Genomic DNA, 19,966 nt, shown 5'->3' on the forward strand with positions numbered 1-19,966 from the left:
AAGGATTCCGTTAACGGTCTCAATCTGAAGAACAGGATACGGGAGAGCATTTTATATGCGGAGTTGAGCAACGTTATCCCTCGATAGTTGAAAGACAATGTAAACACAGTATTCAAATAAAGCCGAGGAAATGGTGGAGGAATTAAACTATTTTCGATCGTTGCTTTTGCCATCTCCGGTCAAAAAATTAAACACTTCTGGGTACGCGATTTCAAAGTTTTTATCACTATTTGCAACGTTCTAGCGAATGGTAGAACAATAATAGCTATTTCATTTGAATAATTTTCATGCATTAAAAAACGAGGCGCTGTTCGATATGAAATGCTGTAATCAAATGATGTGAACAAATGTGTGCTGCAGCAAAAACCGCACAAACATGAAATCGCCGCCTACTGCGCTGCGGCATGCCTGCTTGCTATTGGTCGATGTGATTTTTGAAAAATCATCCTATTACAGCGATCGTATGTACAATGAAGACTAAATTGTTGCATGCTAGCTTTTTGTGTGACTAATGGCAGCTAAACTTCCGGTGAGCGTGTCGTGCACTCGAGCGAACAAAGCAACAACAACAACAAAGCGTTTACAAAGTCAAATCGTTTGTATACTTTCGCGTCTGTGCTGGGGAAGTGCTTGGATTGCATCATTGCGGGCACCCGATTGGCTGAACTTGATTATGAAGTTGGCTATGAATTTTAGTTACGCTTCTCAAGTCTTTTACCCACACGCTTTCTTCATGCGTTCCCCTGAGTAGCAGCAAGCACGCATCGACACGAGTAAACTCTTTTGTATTGCTACTCAGCGACAGTAAAAGAGTTCGCGAGTTTCTGCTAGCGAGTAGGAGTACTCGACTAAAATTGCTCGACTAGGAGGAGTGCTTAAAAACCTGTGCTCGAAAACGGAAATGTTTTCTTCACCTACCCGGTTTAGCTTTTTAGCTTCATGCACCGACAGCCGAACGTGGGGGAAGAATCTGTGAAGTATCGCATACTGAAGCGTGTAGGGTATCGGACTGATTTATAGCAGCCTAATGCAAAACCTGCCGAAGGCAACCGCTACCGAAGTAGTCCGTTACCCTATTTGAAATATTTTTTTTTTGTCCCTCCCCAACTATCGTAATGCATCTTGTAACAATTGTACTCGGCTGGTTGTACTCGCGAGAAGGGGACTACACGCGAGTAAAAGAGTCTCGGGAGTAAATGCGAGCAAGGAAGACAGCGACAAAGAATAATGCCACTAGCAGAAATCAGCACGCGCAGTGAGAAGCGCTTGAAGTCTCAGAAGTAAAATTAAAAGTAATGGAACGTGGCCCAAGTTGTCAAGCAATATTCGTGCATTCTGCCCCAATTTAAATTTTGATCGTTTTTAGGTAAATGTTGACGAAAGTTAGTGCAATAAATTGAAATATTCATAGTAATATAAATCACAAAAGTGTGAATGTTAGAGAAACCGCAGTTTCATATCATAAATGTTTACATTTCATAAAAGCTCACATAAAATTCATGAATAACTATGTGTTGGACAGAGCCACAGCCAATTGTACAGTTTTTCGAGTATTCTAGTCATTATGACAAACTTTTTTATATGAGAACTGTAGGAAAGTTGGGTCTATATGAAAAAACCTAAATTAATCCACCTAGTGGTCAGACCCAGCCTTTCTCATTCAATTTTTTATTTGTAAAAATAGATTTACATGAACGCTTCAATCCAATAAATGTATATTCACTCTTAAGGTTCTAAAAAATTGATGTTGTAATCTTTACATATAAAAATGCAGTCAAGTCTGTCTGTCTGTCTGTCTGATCCATATAGGCCCTAAAACTACCGAACCGATCGACGTGAAAATTTGTATGTAGGGGTTTTTGGTGCCGATAAAGGTTCCTATGATAGTTTGAGACCCCTCCCTCTTCTGGAAGGGAGGGGTCCCATATAAATGAAACATAAATTTCTACACAACTCAAGAACAAACCAAGCAAATAAAACCGAATTTGGCATGTGGATGTTTTAAGGGGTAACTAATATGTCCATAATAGTTGGATGAAACACAAATTTGTGCACATCTCGAGAACTAATCAACCAAATGGAACAATATTTGGCAGGTAAATGTTTTTAGTGGTAACAAATATGTACATAATGGTTTGAAACCCGACTCCCTCTTCTATAAGGGAGCGATCCCATGAAAAATGAAACACAAATTTCACACAGCTCAAGAACCAACCAAGAAAATACAACCAAATTTGGTATGTGAATGTTTTTAGAGGTAACAAATATGTCCATAATGGTTTGACGCCCCTCCCTCTTCTGGAAATACATGTTTCTTCACAAATTTTTACACATCTCGCGAACTAATCAACTAAATGGAACCATATTGGCAGGTAAATGTTTTTAGTGGTAACAAATATGTTCCATAATCGACCTCAGAAAACATTTTGGATTGTAAGATGGCAACTTCCGGTTTCTGGAAAACAGCCGAAAATGGCCGATTTCAGCCCAATATAATAATATCCGGATCTAGAATAATACACAGGAGCTAAAATCGACCACAGATAGCATTTTGAATTCTAAGATGGCGACTTCCGGTTTCTGAAAATAGCCGAAAATGACCAAATACCACCCAATATGAGTTTTTCTTTAACCAGTATGCCGTTCAAAACCCAGAAATTGTCTCCAAATGCCATTATGATATCCAAAATGGCGACTTCCGGTGTCGGAAAAACAGCGGCAAATGACCAAGTACCATCCATCCAAACCGCAAGAAATCAATGAACTTGGAACGTTCTAATATTACGACACCACATTTAAATTATGTTGAGGCCACATATATCGATCAAAGCAGGTATAGTTTTAAATAGTCTTTGAATCTCTCTTCTTTCCATAACTTTTGATCCACATATCAAATTGTTATGAAGTTTGTTATTTGTAAGTTTAAGAGATGACTCGTTCGTATGACACTAGTTATGTTCAAATAAGTCATGTAATCTTTGAGATAATAGACTTTCGTTGTTTTATTAACAATTCAATACATAACGATTGCTTAAGTTCGATGATAATCAAATGAAATGGGAACGTGTAGGGCAGCCAAACTTTGAAACCACGTGTTCAATCATAATTCATCAGTTAACCCTCAACTAGCCCGCTCATCTGATAATAAGAATCAAATCGGTTGTGTAGTTTCTGAGATAATGAAGTTTCGTGATTTTCACAAGTCGGCACATTACAAATGAAGTTACAGTTCGATTACAGTAAAATTCAATAGGGTCTTCTGAGGCAGCTAGACCATTCATTTGACAATAATTTTGTGGAAATCGGGTCGGCCATCTCTGAGAAAAGTGAGTGAGTCCAAGTAGTCTTCGGAATATGTTCCTTTGCATAGCTAAATTTCACATTTTGAAACATAACAGGCAAAGTAATAGTCCGACTGCAAAACAAATCAATAGAGTCTTATGGGGCAATTAGACCTTCCATTTGACACTGATTTTATGAAAATCGGTACAGCCATCTCTGAGAAACATGAGTGAGATTAAAAAGTCTTAAGAACACGTTTCTTTTCATAACTTTTGAACCACAAGTTCAATCTTTATGAAATTCAAAACTTAAGGGTTTTCTAGGTACCCCGTCCCAATTTTGTTCTAATCGGTTGTGTAGTTTCTGAGATATTGATGTTTCATGATTTTCACATTTTTAAACATAACCTCTAAACTACAAATCCGATTACAATGAAATTCAATAGGGTCTTATAAGGCAACAAGACCTTTCATTTGCAATTAATTTCATGAAAATCGGTCCAGCCATCTCTGAGAAAAGTGAGTGAGAATAAAAATCTGCACATACACACACACACACACACACACACACATACAGAAAATGCTCAGCTCGTCGAGCGGTTTTGCAAGTGATTGCTATACCTTTCTAGGAGAAAGGCAAAACGAAGAAAGACACATGTGTGAGTATTTCGGGAAATTATTAGCATGGGCCAACTGGTGCGTTTTGTACGGTTCTTCTTTATGATTTGATGATTTTATTTCAGAAGAGTTTTAATGACTTTGAGTTTCATTTCACAAGGTGAAAAAGATTACAACAGCGGAAGCTTAAATGCGACACGGCGAAAACTACATTACATTGCTCTGCTGCTGAGAGTGAACTTAGTTTGATTATTTTTCAAATAACTAACTATTGTTCCAATCTATACAATATCTCGAAATTCACAAATTTCTGTTCATATGTGACTGGCATGAATAATTTGAGTAAATTTTAATAGTTTCTATAGAAATAAGCAATGGTCCATCTTGCCCGCCCTGTCCATCTGGCCCGTTGCTCCCCTACCAATCCAACACGCTGTTTTGTAACATAATCAATCATTCTTATACTGGCCAGGTCACGTTGAAATTGAATATATGTAGCTCACCGGCAAACCCTGTTATCAGAAGGTTGTAAAAATAAGATGAACTCACTAGGTAACCAATTTAGACAGTGAGTACTTATATCAAGTAAATCCAGATTTAAAAAACCGGGAGCTGCGAAATTGAGCAGAGACAGGTTTCGCTGTCAATCTTACGCCTGAGACAGTCTACGCTACTTCGTTTTTATTCGACCACGTTCAAACAAGCATCAAGGTTTAGCTAATAATGTATAGTTTTTATAAAAAAATCCGATCTTCAAAAATTAGACCGTGGAGATCTGCAATTTAGGTATAATTAGTTATTCTAACTTTATCTCAAGAAATTTTTTTTTTCTTAAGGTATATATTTTTTCTGGAACGGCAAAAATACTATCTACATCTACATTGCTGAAGACATAACATAAATCAAACAAACCATTTTGCTCAAATAAAAAAAAAATATTTTTCTTGAGAACTTTAACTTTTTCGTTTTTCATTTAACCATTGTCAAATTTAGACATATTGTAAACAATCACTGTAAACATTGTTATCTCTATGTGCTGAAAATTAGATGTTTTAAAAGAGAACTTTTTAAAATATTTATTATTTTGTGACAATTGGTAAAATTTGGCACAGACAAAAAAAAAACATTTTACCGTATATATATTATAGAACCGCAGTTTCATTGTCTACACTTTGCCGAAGGCACTATCCCAATCAAACAAACCGTTTTCCTGATATAGAATATTCCATTCATCAGTCACATTTTTGGATAGGTCTTTTTGAAACAACAGTCTTGAGTCAACATGAACAACTGATATCATAAAATGATTTCTCTATCAAAAGGAACAACTGAACTTTCATCGAAATTGGAAATGACATGTTAAAAAAAATATTTATTTTTATTCATTTCTCTGGAATGCCTCTGTGGTAATAAATTCGAATATCTTCGACAAGTGATTATTGTTTCAATTGGTAAAAAATCTCTAGAAAACGGACTTAAATTTTATTTCTACATATTTTTAATTTATAGCAATCTATAAATTAACAAGATTAGCTAATTCTTAGACGTAAAAAATCAAAATTGAATAGTATTTTATCCAAACAAAGGCGAAACAAAATCCGAATATAATATCTTGGAACCCGGCAACCAATTTTCAACGCACGTGTGTATCGACAAGATATTCTGGAACAACAAAAAAGGCAATTTTTTCGGCAAATATATTGTTCAATATTCGCGCCATTTTGATTAGCCTGAATCTCAACTCCAAAATTTGCCAATCTTGCTACATACCGAATTTGAACACTTAAACCAAATTTTCTATGTTGTAAACAAACAGACAAACTTGTGGAAATGCGTAATTTATTTGTTGAATACTTTAGAATTATTACTTGAATTGAATTACTCTTTTCGATTCGTGGCAAGATCATATGAAACTGTTACTTTTGCTTACCCAACATATATCTTATAGACTGTTCCGAAAATTATAAATATACTTTCATTTTTCAATAAAACAAAATATATAGGAATTTTTCGGTCATCGTATTCTCAAGTATACTTAATAGTAATGTTTTCTTTTCAATTTGGGTGCGCGAGTTTCCTTAATTTTTTCTTAACACCACTCATAAGCTTCTGCACAGTGCTTTCCCCGACCACTTTTACCACTTTAGGCCAATCTTTCTTGAATTTTTCACAATTGTGCGCTGGTTTCAGCTTCGCCTCCATCGAAGCCCAGAAAGTTTAGGTAGGGCGCACTTTACGGCAGTTTGATGGATGCATCTCGTATGATACACAAGAGACATTGTCGGTTTTTTATTTATTTATTTTATTTATTTATTTATGAAACAGTGTTTGTCTATGAGCCGGCGGCCCATGAAGACAGCTTAGTTTTCAATTAACAGTTGTTACAAATTACATTTCTTCTTTACATTTTTTTTTTAGCGAAACTGACATTATTTTTTCAAATTAATTATTGAGGGTTTGTTCTGATAATACATTTGCTTTGAGATTATTTTTTTGAAACGAGTTAATTAAGAGCTTTCAATTCTTCGGAAAGATTATTATAAAAAGATATTGATTTTTTAAGCACTGAGTTTTGACCAAATCTTCTAGTGTTACTTCTGTCTACCACCAAGTTTCCCCTGCCTCTGGTTTCATGTTGCTGCTGATCGGAACTCCTATACAGTTCGGTGTTTGTGTGGATAGCGTTTTGCAGTATCTGGTGGATATGCATGCAGGCGTTCAGCTTGTACACGTTCTCCACCAACAGCAACCGATGTCTCGAATGTATAAATTCCGTCGATGTTCGTTGCGGGTAACCAAAGAGATTTTCGATTGCCTTATTCTGGATCACTTGCAGAGGATTCACTGTTGTTTTATTCGCTGCGCCCCAGATCAATATTCCGTACACCAAATTACTATGAAACAGTGAATAATATAAGTTTGTTTTTGTCTCAATTGGAACTAGGTCACAGATTCTTCTAAACACTCCAGCAATATGAGCAAGTTTAGCACCTAATCTTCGTATGTGCTCAGTCCATTTAAGTTCACTATCTAGCCAAATTCCTAAATACTTAAACACATCTACTCTTTCAATAGTTTCACTATCATATAAAATGCTCGGACTGCAGTCTTTCGGAATGTTGAACAACATATATTTTGTTTTACTAATGTTCACGGTTAGCTTGTGTTCAATCATCCATTTATGCAAAGCGCACAGATCTTCATTGATTGAACGTTGAAGTTCCTCACACGATGCACCAGCATAAATCAGCACAATATCATCAGCATACATGTATAGTGTACCATGCAAACGAAGATCTTTCAAATTGTTGACGTAACAATTGAATAGGGTGGGTCCAAGGGTGCTCCCCTGAACCACCCCATAGTTATTAACTTGCAATGAACTTTTAATATTTTTATCTTGCACAAACTGCGATCGTTGTTCAACGAAACTCCGAAACCATTGCATAGACCGTCCTTTTACACCTAACTCACTTAATCTTCGCAGCAAAATTTTTCTACTACATGTGTCAAATGCTTTGCTTAAGTCGAGGAAAACTGCAGCAACTTTCTCTTTTCTGTCGAGGTGCATCTGGATCTTAGAAACGACGTCAAACAGAGCAGTTTGCGTGTTCGACTTTGGACGAAATCCATATTGTATCGGTGAAATCAGCTTGTGTTGCTCGAGATGATTCACCAATTGCTTATTTACAATTTTCTGCAGAATCTTACCAGTACCACAAGGAACGCTAATAGGGCGAAAATCGGAAAAACTTTTCGCCTGTGAGGTCTTCGGAATGGCAACCACTTTTGCTACTTTAAGTTTCGATGGTACTGAACACTGATAGATTGATGAATTAACCACATCGGTTGCGCCAGAGACGATCTCGTCTTAACAAGATTTAAACATTTTAGTTTGAATTTTATCATACCTTGACGACGCAGATGGACGGAGGTCACCAATTATTTTTTTCACCTCAAAAATTGAAACGGGAGCTAACTTTAGAGCAATTGCAGTTTGTTCACGCATGGGATGTTTGCAGCATAGGGAAGTCTTTCAGCCAAACGTTTCCCCACCGAGGCAAAATATTCATTTGCCTCTTCGGCAATCCGTTGTTTGCAGACATCTGAAGCGCCACCGCGTGTGATCGTATGCATCGATTTTCTCTCTAACACTTCCCTGATAGTGTCCCAAGTCCTCACAATGTTGTCACTACAACGATGAAACTTAGCGGCATAGTACTGACTTCTCTTCCTTCGCTTCATACTAGTTACTTTGTTACACCAGTCTGCGTACACACATCGGATGAACTCATCTGTTGGATTACGTCTACGTTTGCCATATCAATAGTTCTTCGTACGGATACATTGCTTCATTTCACCATCCACCCAAGGCTTTGAGTGTTTATCAGCTGTTTTGTTGTAGGGTATAAGTTTAGTGCATCTGGAGAGACCCATATGGATGTTAGTGATGAAAGAGTGATAATTGCTCTCGACACTGTTCTGACAGCTTGTAGATTACCACTTTAGGGCATCCTTAGAGTAAAAGCAAGATGCAAGATCGGATCAAAAATCGTTCGATTGTTATAATTTTCATTCAAGAGTAACAACTTTTTTGCAAACATTTAGACACGTAAATTATGCCATTCATTGTGTCAGTCGCAATAAATGGACGAGACATTTTTCTTCATTTGCAAATGACTCGCCATACCATAACCTCCAGATTTTTTCGGTGTGAACGACTTTCACTCATTTAGGGACGTTCATTTTTTAGGTGCGGTATAAAATTGCGGTCCTGGTAGAATTTTATATTATCCAGAATAACACACTCCGATTCTTCGATCAGAAGTATGTCATAAAGCTTCCTTATCCTCGGTTTTACAGATTCAACCTGTTTGGTGCTTCGTATTGGCTGCTTTTGATTCTATTGAGTCTGTAGGCCCATTCTGTTTTTGGAACGCATAACGTTAGTCGATGAGGTACCTAGTTTTTTCGCCACATCTCGTACTGATGCTGAAGGATGCCGCTTGTAGTAATCCTTGTTTTCCTGTCTATTGTGAAGAGCAGACTCGGGTTTTCTACCACGTCTCGGGGCACGTAATTCGTAATGCACTTTGAACTACCCCGAAACCTGCGTCTCTGGGTCATTTCTAATCGAAATACCTCTCACGGTGTCCCATTTGTGCACAATTCGTTTTCACTGGTCGAGAGAAAAGCAATACCCAATTAAATTTTTGCGCGAAATGGTCAAAAAAATTACCGACTTCTGTTTTTTTTTTTTTTTTTTTATGTAAACGACAGGACTCAGTGAAAATTTGGTTGAATACTGCACGTTATTGGGAATGGTGGCATTGTAATGGTAATCATAAGTGGATTTATTATATTGGAACAATCTACACACTTAATTAATCTCAGCAAACTTCCCAACAGCTGATCGAGCTCGGCAAATTTTTTCAACAAATGAGCAAGATCGCGCCAAATCGCCTATGGTCGAATATCGACCATTTTTGATTTGAATGAAACTTTGCACACGTATTTGGTTTAGCAAACTGAGCATTTTTCACAGATGGAGAGATTTTTTACACCCATGAGTTACATTCTAAAAGGGCGTATGCATGGGCGCAACTAAGGAAAATTCCTAGGGGGGGCTAGTTTTCTTACACTTCATTTGAAAAAAATAGGAAAAAGAGTTACAATGCGCCTATTTAAAAACGCATAAAGTAGTGTCGTAACAGAAGACAAAATCACTTCAATCGGGAATAAATCTCCAAAGATGTATTGAATATCTTGACCATCTCTTCCAGCTGACACTGATTCGATATTGAGGCGAACTAGGTTTAGCAAACGGCTGGGCAGTGCGTACCAGCAGTACACCCGTGTTAGTCGGCATAAAATAGATCCCAGTGTGTTCCAAGGCATAATGCCATATTCTTAACTCCACATGGAACCGGCTGGAATACGAGCAACCATGAGAAGATTGGGGAACCGGTGGGAACTTGGTCGTATGCTGACAGGGAAGCGATAGTTGTTCTCCTTGGAGAGCAGCTTGTCTGAGCGTCTGTTTCCCAGGATGGGGTCGGCCCGAACAGCGACTGACCCGAAGTGGACGGTTAACTATGAAATGCGGTGTCTCGCCTCTACACCCAAGACGGCGGCCCAGTCGCGAGACTAGGTATCGCAGCCCTAGTAAAGCAGCATGCTTAAATAAACATACTACGAACAATCAAGAATTGAAAACGAACCGGAATTACCCGCAATGATCTAGTGACGAAATGAGGCCGACGATTAGAAGCACGGTACATGTAACAGTAGATCGCTTAACGCCTCGAATGCCGACCGGATCCTGCTGGATCAGCTAGAACTTCACCAGTTCGGCATCGTTGCGCTCCAGGAGCTTTACCGAAAAGGAGAGAAGGTACGGCGAATTTGTGGCCGCAGGGTACAATTTTACCTTTTACTTTTTTTTTTTTTCGTGCAATCAAGTGGCAGGCGTTCAGCGACACGTTGTGTTTGTTGAGAATAAAAGGCCGGTTCTACAACTACACCATCCTCAATGCCTACTGCCCTCTCGAAGGACGTCCCGATATAGAGAAAGAAACGTTCTACGCACATCTGGGGAAACTCTACGATAGCTGCTCGCGTAGAGACATCAAGATCGTCATTGGGGACATGAACGCTCAGGTCGGTAGGGAAAACATTTATAAGCCAGTGATTAGCCCGCACAGTCTGCACACCGTCACGAACGACAACGGCCAGGGATGCGTCAACTTCGCAGCTTCCCGCAGACTGGCAGTCCGAAGAACCTGCTTTCCCCAAAAAGACATCCACGAAACCACCTGGAGATCACCTGACCAACGCACAACAAACCAAACTGACCATGTTCTCATCGACGGCTCCTTTACGCACCAATTGTGGTGGGGGTATTGGCATGACCACTTCGATCGAGTCTAGTGCGACGAAGTAAAAAGTTGACGATGTAGCTGATACGACCGGTATTTCTCTACGGAATCGATACATCAACGCTTCTGGCCTCAACGCTCTTGGAGTTTTCGAACAGAAGGTGCTGCGGACTATCTATTGTGGAGTACAGACAGACGACAGATAATGGCGACAGTGCATGAACCATGAGCTGCTCGCGCTGCTTGGAGAGAACCCCGTTGCACACCTGGCGAAAGTCAATAAGTTGCGATGGGCCGGTCGCGTCGTAAGGATGCCGGACGGTGATCCTGTGAAATCACTTCTCTTCAGCAACCCTGTGGACTAGGGGGCGCAGCGTGCGCGATGGTTCGACCAGATCGAAAGAGACTTGCGGGTGATGAGACGTCTGAGGAACTGGCGAAACACAGCCCAAACCGAGCAGCATGGCAACAATTCCTTGATACAGCACGAGCCACCACGGCACTCGTCTTATTAGTAAGGTAAGTAAGAGAGCTAGGTTTGAGAATCGATCCTGGGCACAGTACTAGGTCTCAGTCAATGAATATTGACTTCTCAATTTGTGTTGATTTTGATGCTCTGATAGGAAGTATGGGATGTATTTATATTGACTACAATTATTCTCTGGGAAATTCTAAGGGGGGCTTAAAACTTGCTAGGGGGGGGGGGGGGGCTGTAGCCCCCCTTAGCCCCCCCGTAGTTGCGCCCATGGGCGTATGTCTTTTGGCATAGGTTTTATTCGAAGCATTGTAGCCCAGAAACCGTTGGTTGTATAGAAAAACTGTCTGAGAATGAGTTGTAGGGAATTGAAAATGCACCATAAAAAATATACACTGTACAAAAAAAAATATTTTTGACCAAAAAAAATTAAAAATAAACATTAAATTTCAATTTAAAATAAAAGAGTTGATTTTTTTTTTATTTTTTTTTTTTAAAGAAGCTTGACGTTAATACGCAACTTTTGAAAAAAGTCCAGGATGGAGAAATGAAAAATATTTTTTTTATGGTAGATTAATTTTTTTAATAAAAATTCTAATTTAAACATTTTTCAAAATATTTGTATTCTGATGATTTTTAAAGATGCAGAGAGTCATTTTAAATCAAAAAGCTCTTGGTAGTGAACATTCTAAAGGCATCGGTTTTCGAGTTATTTTGAATTTAAGCTCAAAAAATTATTAATATTTCGGAAAATACACGTTTTTCTTAATTTGTCCATGGTTCTCCAGCAAAATCCATACGTTCATTGGAATGCTTGATCAAAAATATACAATTCATTCTCTGACAACAAAACGATTGGATAAATAACTCAAGCGCTAAACCTTAGCCTACCTACACGTTCCCCCTTGCGAATGTTTTATAAAAAAAATATGTTTGTCGTGCAACACTACCTACTTGTTTACTAATAATAACTGTTTGTAAAGTACGCAACCAATAACTACTGGGTTACCTATAATATCTGTTTTCGTTTATAAATACGATTGCACTACTCCAGATGTGTTAGTAACAGTTTGCATTTTGTGAAGATGAATAAAGTGAAAATGGAATACACCAAGCCCAAATGCTGTAAACCCTTTCCTGATCATCGGTGCTCATCAAGCTTACGCAAATTAAACGAAAACGTTATCGCAAAATTAAAAATATTGAACAGTCAAGCTCATTTTAATACGTCTTTATCAATTTGTGATTCGTGTAGTTATTGGAATGATAGTCAATCCACCATTCATCCCTTCGTTGTTTACTATTCAGAATCTGGAACACTCACTGAATCAGAATCTCATGATACTGTTGCGGTTCAGGTGTTCATCGCCAAATTAATGAGTTTTTTGAAAACAACAATAGAGTTGAAAAAAGCGATATTAATTTCTGATGGAGCTGCCTCACAATATAAAAATAGAAAAAACTTTACAACAAAATAAAACGTCGATGCAGAGTGGCATTTTTTTGCGACTTCTCATGGTAAAGGCCCATGCGATGCAATTGGTGGCATATTATAACGAATGGCAGGAAATGCAAGTTTAGCTAAAGAACATGAACATCCCATTACAAGCGCAAAAGAATTGTATGATTGGTCTAATCAGAAAAGTAATAAAAATTCATCAAAAATGTCATTTAGTTGGGTATCATATGAAGAATATGAACAAGGAGTAACAGAATGGAGCAATATTTTCAAAAAATCTATAATAATAGCTGCCACACAAAAGTATTACTCTTTTGTTCCGATTTCAGAAAATAAGATACAAACGAAGATGTTTCCAAAAGATGTCCAATCATTTACTTATGATGTATATAAAATATAAAGTGAAACTAGTTCTGTAAAGTATCTATGTCATAAAAAATATGTTCTCAAGATAATAAAACTCGAAAATAAATATTTGATTCTTATATATATTTATATCACTTAGAACATTTAACTCTTTTCTTGAGAACCGTTCGCCCAATCGTTTTGTTGTCAAAAAATTAACTGTATATTTTTGATCAAGCATTCCAATGAACGTATGGGTTTTGCTGGAGAACCATGGACAAATTAAAAAAACGTGTATTTTCCTAAATAATTATAATTTTTCGAGCTTAAATTAAAAATAACTCGAAAACCAATGCCTTTAGAATGTTTACTACCAAGAGCTTTTTGATTTAAAACGACTCTCTGCATCTTTAAAAATCATCAGAATACAAATATTTTGAAAAATGTTTGAATTAGAATTTTTTTAAAAAAATTAATCTACCATGAAAAAAATATTTTTTATTTCTCCATCCTGGACTTTTTTTTAAAAGTTGCGTATTAACGTCAAGCTTCTTTAAAAAAAAATAATAAAAAAAATCAACTCTTTTTTTTTTTAAATTGAAATTTAATATTTATTTTTAATTTTTTTGGTCAAAAAAAATTTTTTTTGTACAGTGTATATTTTTTTATGGTGCATTTTTAATTCCCAACAACTCATTCTCAGACAGTTTTTCTATACAACCAACGGTTTCTGGGCTACAATGTTTCGAATAAAACCTATGCCAAAAGGCATACGCCCTTTCAGAATGTAACTCATGGGTGTAAAAAATCTCTCCACCTGTGAAAAATGCTCAGTTTGCTAAACCAAATACGTGTGCAAAGTTTCATTCAAATCAAAAATGGTCGATTAAATTTTCGCGTATTTCCAGGCGATTTGAAATGATTCTGCTCAAATGTCGAACATTCAGCAAATGTATACCCGTAAACCAGCAATTATTGACATTTTGTTTGCCGAAGTTCTTGAAAATTCTGCCGAAAACTTGCAGAACATTTCACTGAGCTCTCGGCAATAAAATCTAAATGTGTGAAGCGTGTCCCACATCAATTTGCATCACGAGAAACTGCTGTAGAAAATTGCCCATAGGGTATTTTGTCTTTGAAATTTTGGGAAGAAGTAGTTTGGAGTGTATTGTTTACACTGTATTGTTATCGCTGTCAGTTTTTCGAAAATTGGAGAAAAAAAATCCGTTAACCGAAAAGCAACGTCGCGCATTGGTTTTGCGCAAGCACATGAAAAATCGTCAGCGCTCTCATCGGTACATCGGAGAACAACTCGGAATCGTGCAGTCAACGGTGAGTTGTGTGATTAAACGTTACTACGAAACTCTGAGTATCGAACGGAAGGAGTGAAGCGGTCAGAATGTATGATCTATTAATGATTAGGATACCAAGCGTGTTGTAAAAGCCTTTACGCGAAATCTCGATGCTTCGGTAGGGGATGTGGCCAATAAGTTGAATCTGTCCTAGCCCTTCGTTCAAAGAGGCAAGGAAAGAAAGCGACTGCATACGTCGTACAAAGTGCAGAAAGCTCCAAATCGTGACGAATGCCACGTGCCCGGAAACTGTACACCCAGATGCTAACACAGCCTTATTGTCTCATCATGGATGATGAGACTTACATCAAGGCGGACTTCCCAGCTTCTAGGGCTACTGTTCGTCACTGCCCAGTACAAGTTTGACGTTCCGGAGGAAGTAAGAGAGCAGAAACTTCCATAATTGGCAAGAAATACATGAAAAGGTTCTATACAGAAAAAACAGTAGCCAGATGTTGTACAAAACCTAATGAATGGAGTTAAGCGTAAGGAGCGAGCGCCACAACCGGCATGAGAAGTTGAATGAAATGAATCTGCCAAAAGCTTACTAATGAGTTAGATTTTATTGTCTGAAAATTCGAAAAGGATCGGTCAACTGGGTAATTTTCTATAGCGTTTTTTCCGTGATGATATTTGATGTGGGTCACCCTTTAATAAGCTAACCATTCCGCCGGAATCTATCTCTATTGAGAACACTCAATTGTATGCTGTATGTCATAACTTTCTTTTCATTCTCATCCGTATTTAGCGTAAACTTGCATTGTGAATTAATTCTAATTACGCACCAGACAAACAGAAAAAATTTCTAAATCTTTCATATATTTTGTAACACACAAATGTTACAAAATCGTATTTTACACCAATTTTGGTTGTGAGAAACGTAGCTTTTGTGTAATTATAAAATGCAATGCAAACTGAGCTCCCAATAGTTAGAACAAAACTTAATTTTTAGTCTTAAATTTTCTCTCTGTAGTTTAAGAGTAGTGTTTCATGTAGAATCATTATTCATACTAGTATGAATACGCATACTAGTTTATGCGTAGCAGTAGTGAAACGTCATATTATCTGACGATTTGTTTTCTAATGTTGCAAATTCCATCCTAAAACCAACCATTCATTATCACATTATTCATATATGTTGATGTTTGTTTTACTAAACCCACGATTTTTGCTTAGTGTTGAATTTAACACAATTGCCACAACGTCCGAACTCACCCCACACAACCCGGCCTAAATAATTCAAATATATATTGCTTGTTCCGTGTTTCCGTTAACCCTTCCGCTCGTACAGGAGTGGTTTGCTGAACTTTTGCGCCGTTGCGTTGGCACTCAACGATCAGGATTACCGAGCGGTGGGAATTCGCATCGATTCCGGCGATCTGGCCTACCTGAGCTGCCTCGCGAGGGAAACATTCGAGCGGATTTCCGAGTGCTTCAAGTTGCCCTGGTTCAGCCGACTAACCATCGTGGCATCCAACGACATCAACGAAGAGACGATTCTCAGCCTGAATGAGCAAGGCCATAAGATCGATTGCTTTGGTATCGGGACGCATTTGGGTATGGTGTAATTTTATATCACAGGGAAATAGTCGATTAATGTCATAATTGTTTTCAGTGACCTGTCAGCGTCAGCCGGCACTGGGTTGCGTTTACAAGATGGTAGAAATCAACAGCCAGCCGAGAATTAAACTCAGTCAGGATGTGGCCAAGGTTACCATGCCCGGTAACAAGAACGTATTTCGCTTGTACGGCGCTGATGGCCACGCTCTCATTGACCTGCTGCAACGGGTGGACGAAAGTCCACCGGAAGTGGGCCAAAAAGTGCTATGCCGTCATCCGTTTCAGGAATCCAAGCGCGCCTACGTTAGTCCAGCACGCGTCGAAGTGTTGTACCAGATATACTGGGCCGACGGGCGAGTAACACAAGCCATGCCATCGTTGGAGGAGGTTCGCGAACGGGTGCAGGACTCCCTGAGGACCTTACGGCAAGATCATAAGCGTACATTGAATCCCACACCTTACAAGGTAACTTTGAAATAAAGCTCGGAGGTCAGGTCAATCATTCCAATATTATTTTCCATTACTTGCAGGTGGCTGTCAGCGATAATTTGTACAATTTTATTCACGATCTCTGGTTACAGAACGCCCCCATTGGCGAACTGTCATGATAAGTTAGCGGTCATTGGTCGCTATGTGATAGTGTCACCGATTCAATTGCCTTTGAATCACTTCTATATTTGTTACGTAACGAAACACAGCAACGTGTGTTACATTTGGTAGCTTTTTGCGTCCTCACAGGACTATTAATGAAACGGTGGTTCATAGTAATATACAAACAATTCGCACCCGAATATAGCACAATTTGAAACATAAACAAAGAGATTAACTAGAAGGAGACAAACCGGAACAGATTATGTTGTAGGATCATAGGTTCGAGCGTATTTATTGTGGTTGATTAAAGAACAAAGACTCTCAAAATGGAAGCTTATTTTTTAGGCAAGTAACAGATTTAGATTATGGCCATTCCAAAGCAATCTGCTGCTAGTTCTACAAATCTTTGTTACTGAAACACTATTTTCTAGTTTTAGAGCTTTATGCAAGAAAAGTTGTTCGAATTTCGTTGGCGCCGGTTTTGTATCTTACAAATTAACTTTTCCGATATATTTACACTGAAAGATTAATTTTGAACAAAGCAGTTAAAACTAAAATTTAGGAAGAAAACAAAAACAACGTAGCCGTACTAATCTTATACACAAACAGATACACAAATATATGCAATTCACATATTTCTGTTAACTAATGAACCACAAAATAAAAAAAAACAAGTTATCGTGCCTTCGAACACTACACGGATTTTTAAGTAACATTTAGCGATATTTTAAAGACGAGAACATGATTTCTCTGTAGTGCAACTACCGTAGCGTATACACATACACACGATGCCAATTGTTCTCATTTCGGTTCTTAAAAATAAGCTTTCATTCAAGACTAGGGCGCACCAAATAAGACATTTTCTATCCCAGTTTTTTCGGCTGTTAAATTTATACATTGAGGAAGCGGAAGTAGAAGTAGTTTTTGAGCGGTAAGATGGTGTTGGAATATATTTTTAAAATCCTTACGTTTGTATGGATTTGGAAAATGTTTAAAAAAAAATAGGGAAACAAAAACTTCATGTTCTTTTGTTACCTTTTCTAAGTCAATAAAAAGAATTGGGTTTATTTTCCCCTCTGCTGCCATACTTTTCTGTTAGGCATTCGCATGTTATTTCATTCGAATTTTGATATAAGCTTAATTTTTTGTTTTTTGAAACAAAAAGATTAATCAAGTGGTAATTGATATTGCGATTTCTTTACTTCTTTTATGCTCCAATCTGATAGAGTTGAAAAAAGTTGTTAAAACATATTAAAACTGTGTCTATGATAAAGAAAAAATGCGCATGGTAGTATTTTGTAACACCATAGCAACATCCCTATATGTAACACAGCAGTAGAAATACCCACAGCAACCCACTGATTCAAAAACATGTAACTTAAAAGCCACTTCAAGTAGAAGAAACAAAAACTCAAATAACATTGATAACAATTTAACACCTAGTTAAATAAAATTTGTACGAACCCACACAGTGTCTGGGCTTCGCTAAATACACGTGACACACAACATAAATAAAATGTTATTTATTGAAACCTGGGGATTAGCTCTAAACAAATATCATGTCACAGCAATAAATCTCTGCTGTTCACGTTTGATTCTTGATCATTAATTTTATACTTAACACCTTTATAGCTTCGAAAAATCCTGAAGACAATTAAAGAACATGCTATACTCAAACATTTGATTACAATTTGAATGGCGCAGAGGCAGAAGATCATGACAGCACGAGGAATGACTTCGTCAGTACAGCGTGGACGAAAAAAGTTTTCCTGTAGAACTCACAACACTGATCAAGACCCAGTGGATGATGTACAGTGCTATGTGAAGAATTCGGGAGCATCATCAAGCCCGTTTGAAACACGCAACGACGAGGAACTTGTTGGAAGGATGTTTCAGGCGGTTGCTGAACAGTACACCATGCTGAAACGTGAAGCAAAAAAGATTGGATTGAAGGTTAATACCTCAAAAACCAATCGAGCGCAATGAGGGTTCGCATGACAAGTAGCGTAGCAATCGCCTCAGGTGAGTTCGAGGTGGTAGACGAATATGTGTACCTCGGATCATAAGGACCAATGGAGCGGATAAATCCGTAGACGTAATATAGCTGCGTGCCTAATACGGACTCCACAAGACTTTGAGGTCTAGTCAATTTCGACCCGTACCAAGTGTATCATGTGAAAAACGCTTATAAGACCAGTAGTCACGAGACATGGACAATGCCTAAGGAGGACTTGCAGGCGCTGACCGTTTTCGAACGACGTGTGCTTAGAATCATCTTGGGGGGTCTATGTAAGGATGGCATAGAATATGAGAATGCGAACCATCTAGAAATTTTTCGAAACTTGTAAGGGTACAATAAGCGGGTGTAAAGAAACAACGCAAACGCTGACTTTTCACCGCCTGATAGTAACCATTGATCCCATGAAAGGCTTTAGGACACCTCATTCCTGCTTAAGCTCCCGTCCAAGCAAGACGTACACCTCTCAGCTGGTCTCGAGCTACGATGCTGGCCTAACGAGCCAGTTGTCGTAGATTCGAGTCTCGACTGGGGAGAGACCGTTAGTGTTAGTAGGATCGTGGCGCTAGCCCCTCAATTGTCCTGTACACTTAACAGCTGGCTACTGTGTATAAAAAAACAGAAGGTCAAGTTCGGAATGTTGCACCTAGACTTTGCTTTGCTTTGTCAAGCAAGACGTACTTTTAACGTATTTTAATAAAACTTAATTATTCCTAAGTTTCTGTCTTTTCTTTACTTTTTGTTGAATCTCAACGGTTATGGGCGACACACACACAGAGAAGGTATGGCGCAAGAGATCCCGCAATATGTGGCACCAGCTTTAATACCTGGCAATTCCACGTCAAGATGTTTCTGCAAGCTGCAGAAACATCTGATTTGGAATATGATCACGAACGAACCACCGCCGGCTGAAGCGGATAGAGCAAAATTCGAAGAAAGCAAAGCCTTGGTGCTATACTCCGATTCGGAACTCGACCTTCTGTTTATTTATTCACAGACTTCGCAGCCAACTGTTGAGTGTACAGGATAATTGCGGGGCTAGCGCTACGATCCCACTAACACCAACAGTCTCTCCCGAGCCGAGACTCGAACCTACGACAACTGGCTTGTTAGGCCAGCATCGTTCCTCAAACCAACTCAGAGATTTTAGAAGAATTGATTGAAGATTGAAGATTGAAGATTGCAAAACCAAACCAAAAGGCTGAACCTAAAGGAAGGAGGTTCCATGCGTGAGTGAGCATCCATTGGAATTCGAATACCCAATAAGCAGTGGTGGGCATCATTCCGCTCATTCGCTAATTAGCGACGCTAAAATTCAGTTAGCGATTTCGCTAGTTTTTGAGCTGGTTAGCGAAACTGTTAGCGTCGCTAAAATTTTGGCCTTCGAAAC

General features: G+C 38.4%; 1 protein-coding gene across 4 annotated transcripts in view; it reads left to right on the top strand.

The window, feature by feature from the left end:
- Positions 1 to 18,168, top strand: part of LOC129733353 (nicotinate phosphoribosyltransferase) — a 63,930-nt gene extending 45,762 nt beyond the window's left edge. For all 4 annotated transcript variants that reach the window (XM_055695167.1, XM_055695168.1, XM_055695169.1 and 1 more), the window contains 3 exons: positions 15,700 to 15,965; positions 16,024 to 16,433; positions 16,499 to 18,168. In XM_055695167.1, the coding sequence (XP_055551142.1) occupies positions 15,700 to 15,965; positions 16,024 to 16,433; positions 16,499 to 16,576 (754 nt within the window). In that variant the 3' untranslated portion in view covers positions 16,577 to 18,168. The remainder of the gene's footprint in view (positions 1 to 15,699; positions 15,966 to 16,023; positions 16,434 to 16,498) is intronic.
- Positions 18,169 to 19,966: the final 1,798 nt, after the last annotated feature.

The sequence above is a fragment of the Wyeomyia smithii genome, chromosome 3, assembly GCF_029784165.1.
Source record: "Wyeomyia smithii strain HCP4-BCI-WySm-NY-G18 chromosome 3, ASM2978416v1, whole genome shotgun sequence".
NCBI lineage: Eukaryota > Metazoa > Arthropoda > Insecta > Diptera > Culicidae > Wyeomyia > Wyeomyia smithii.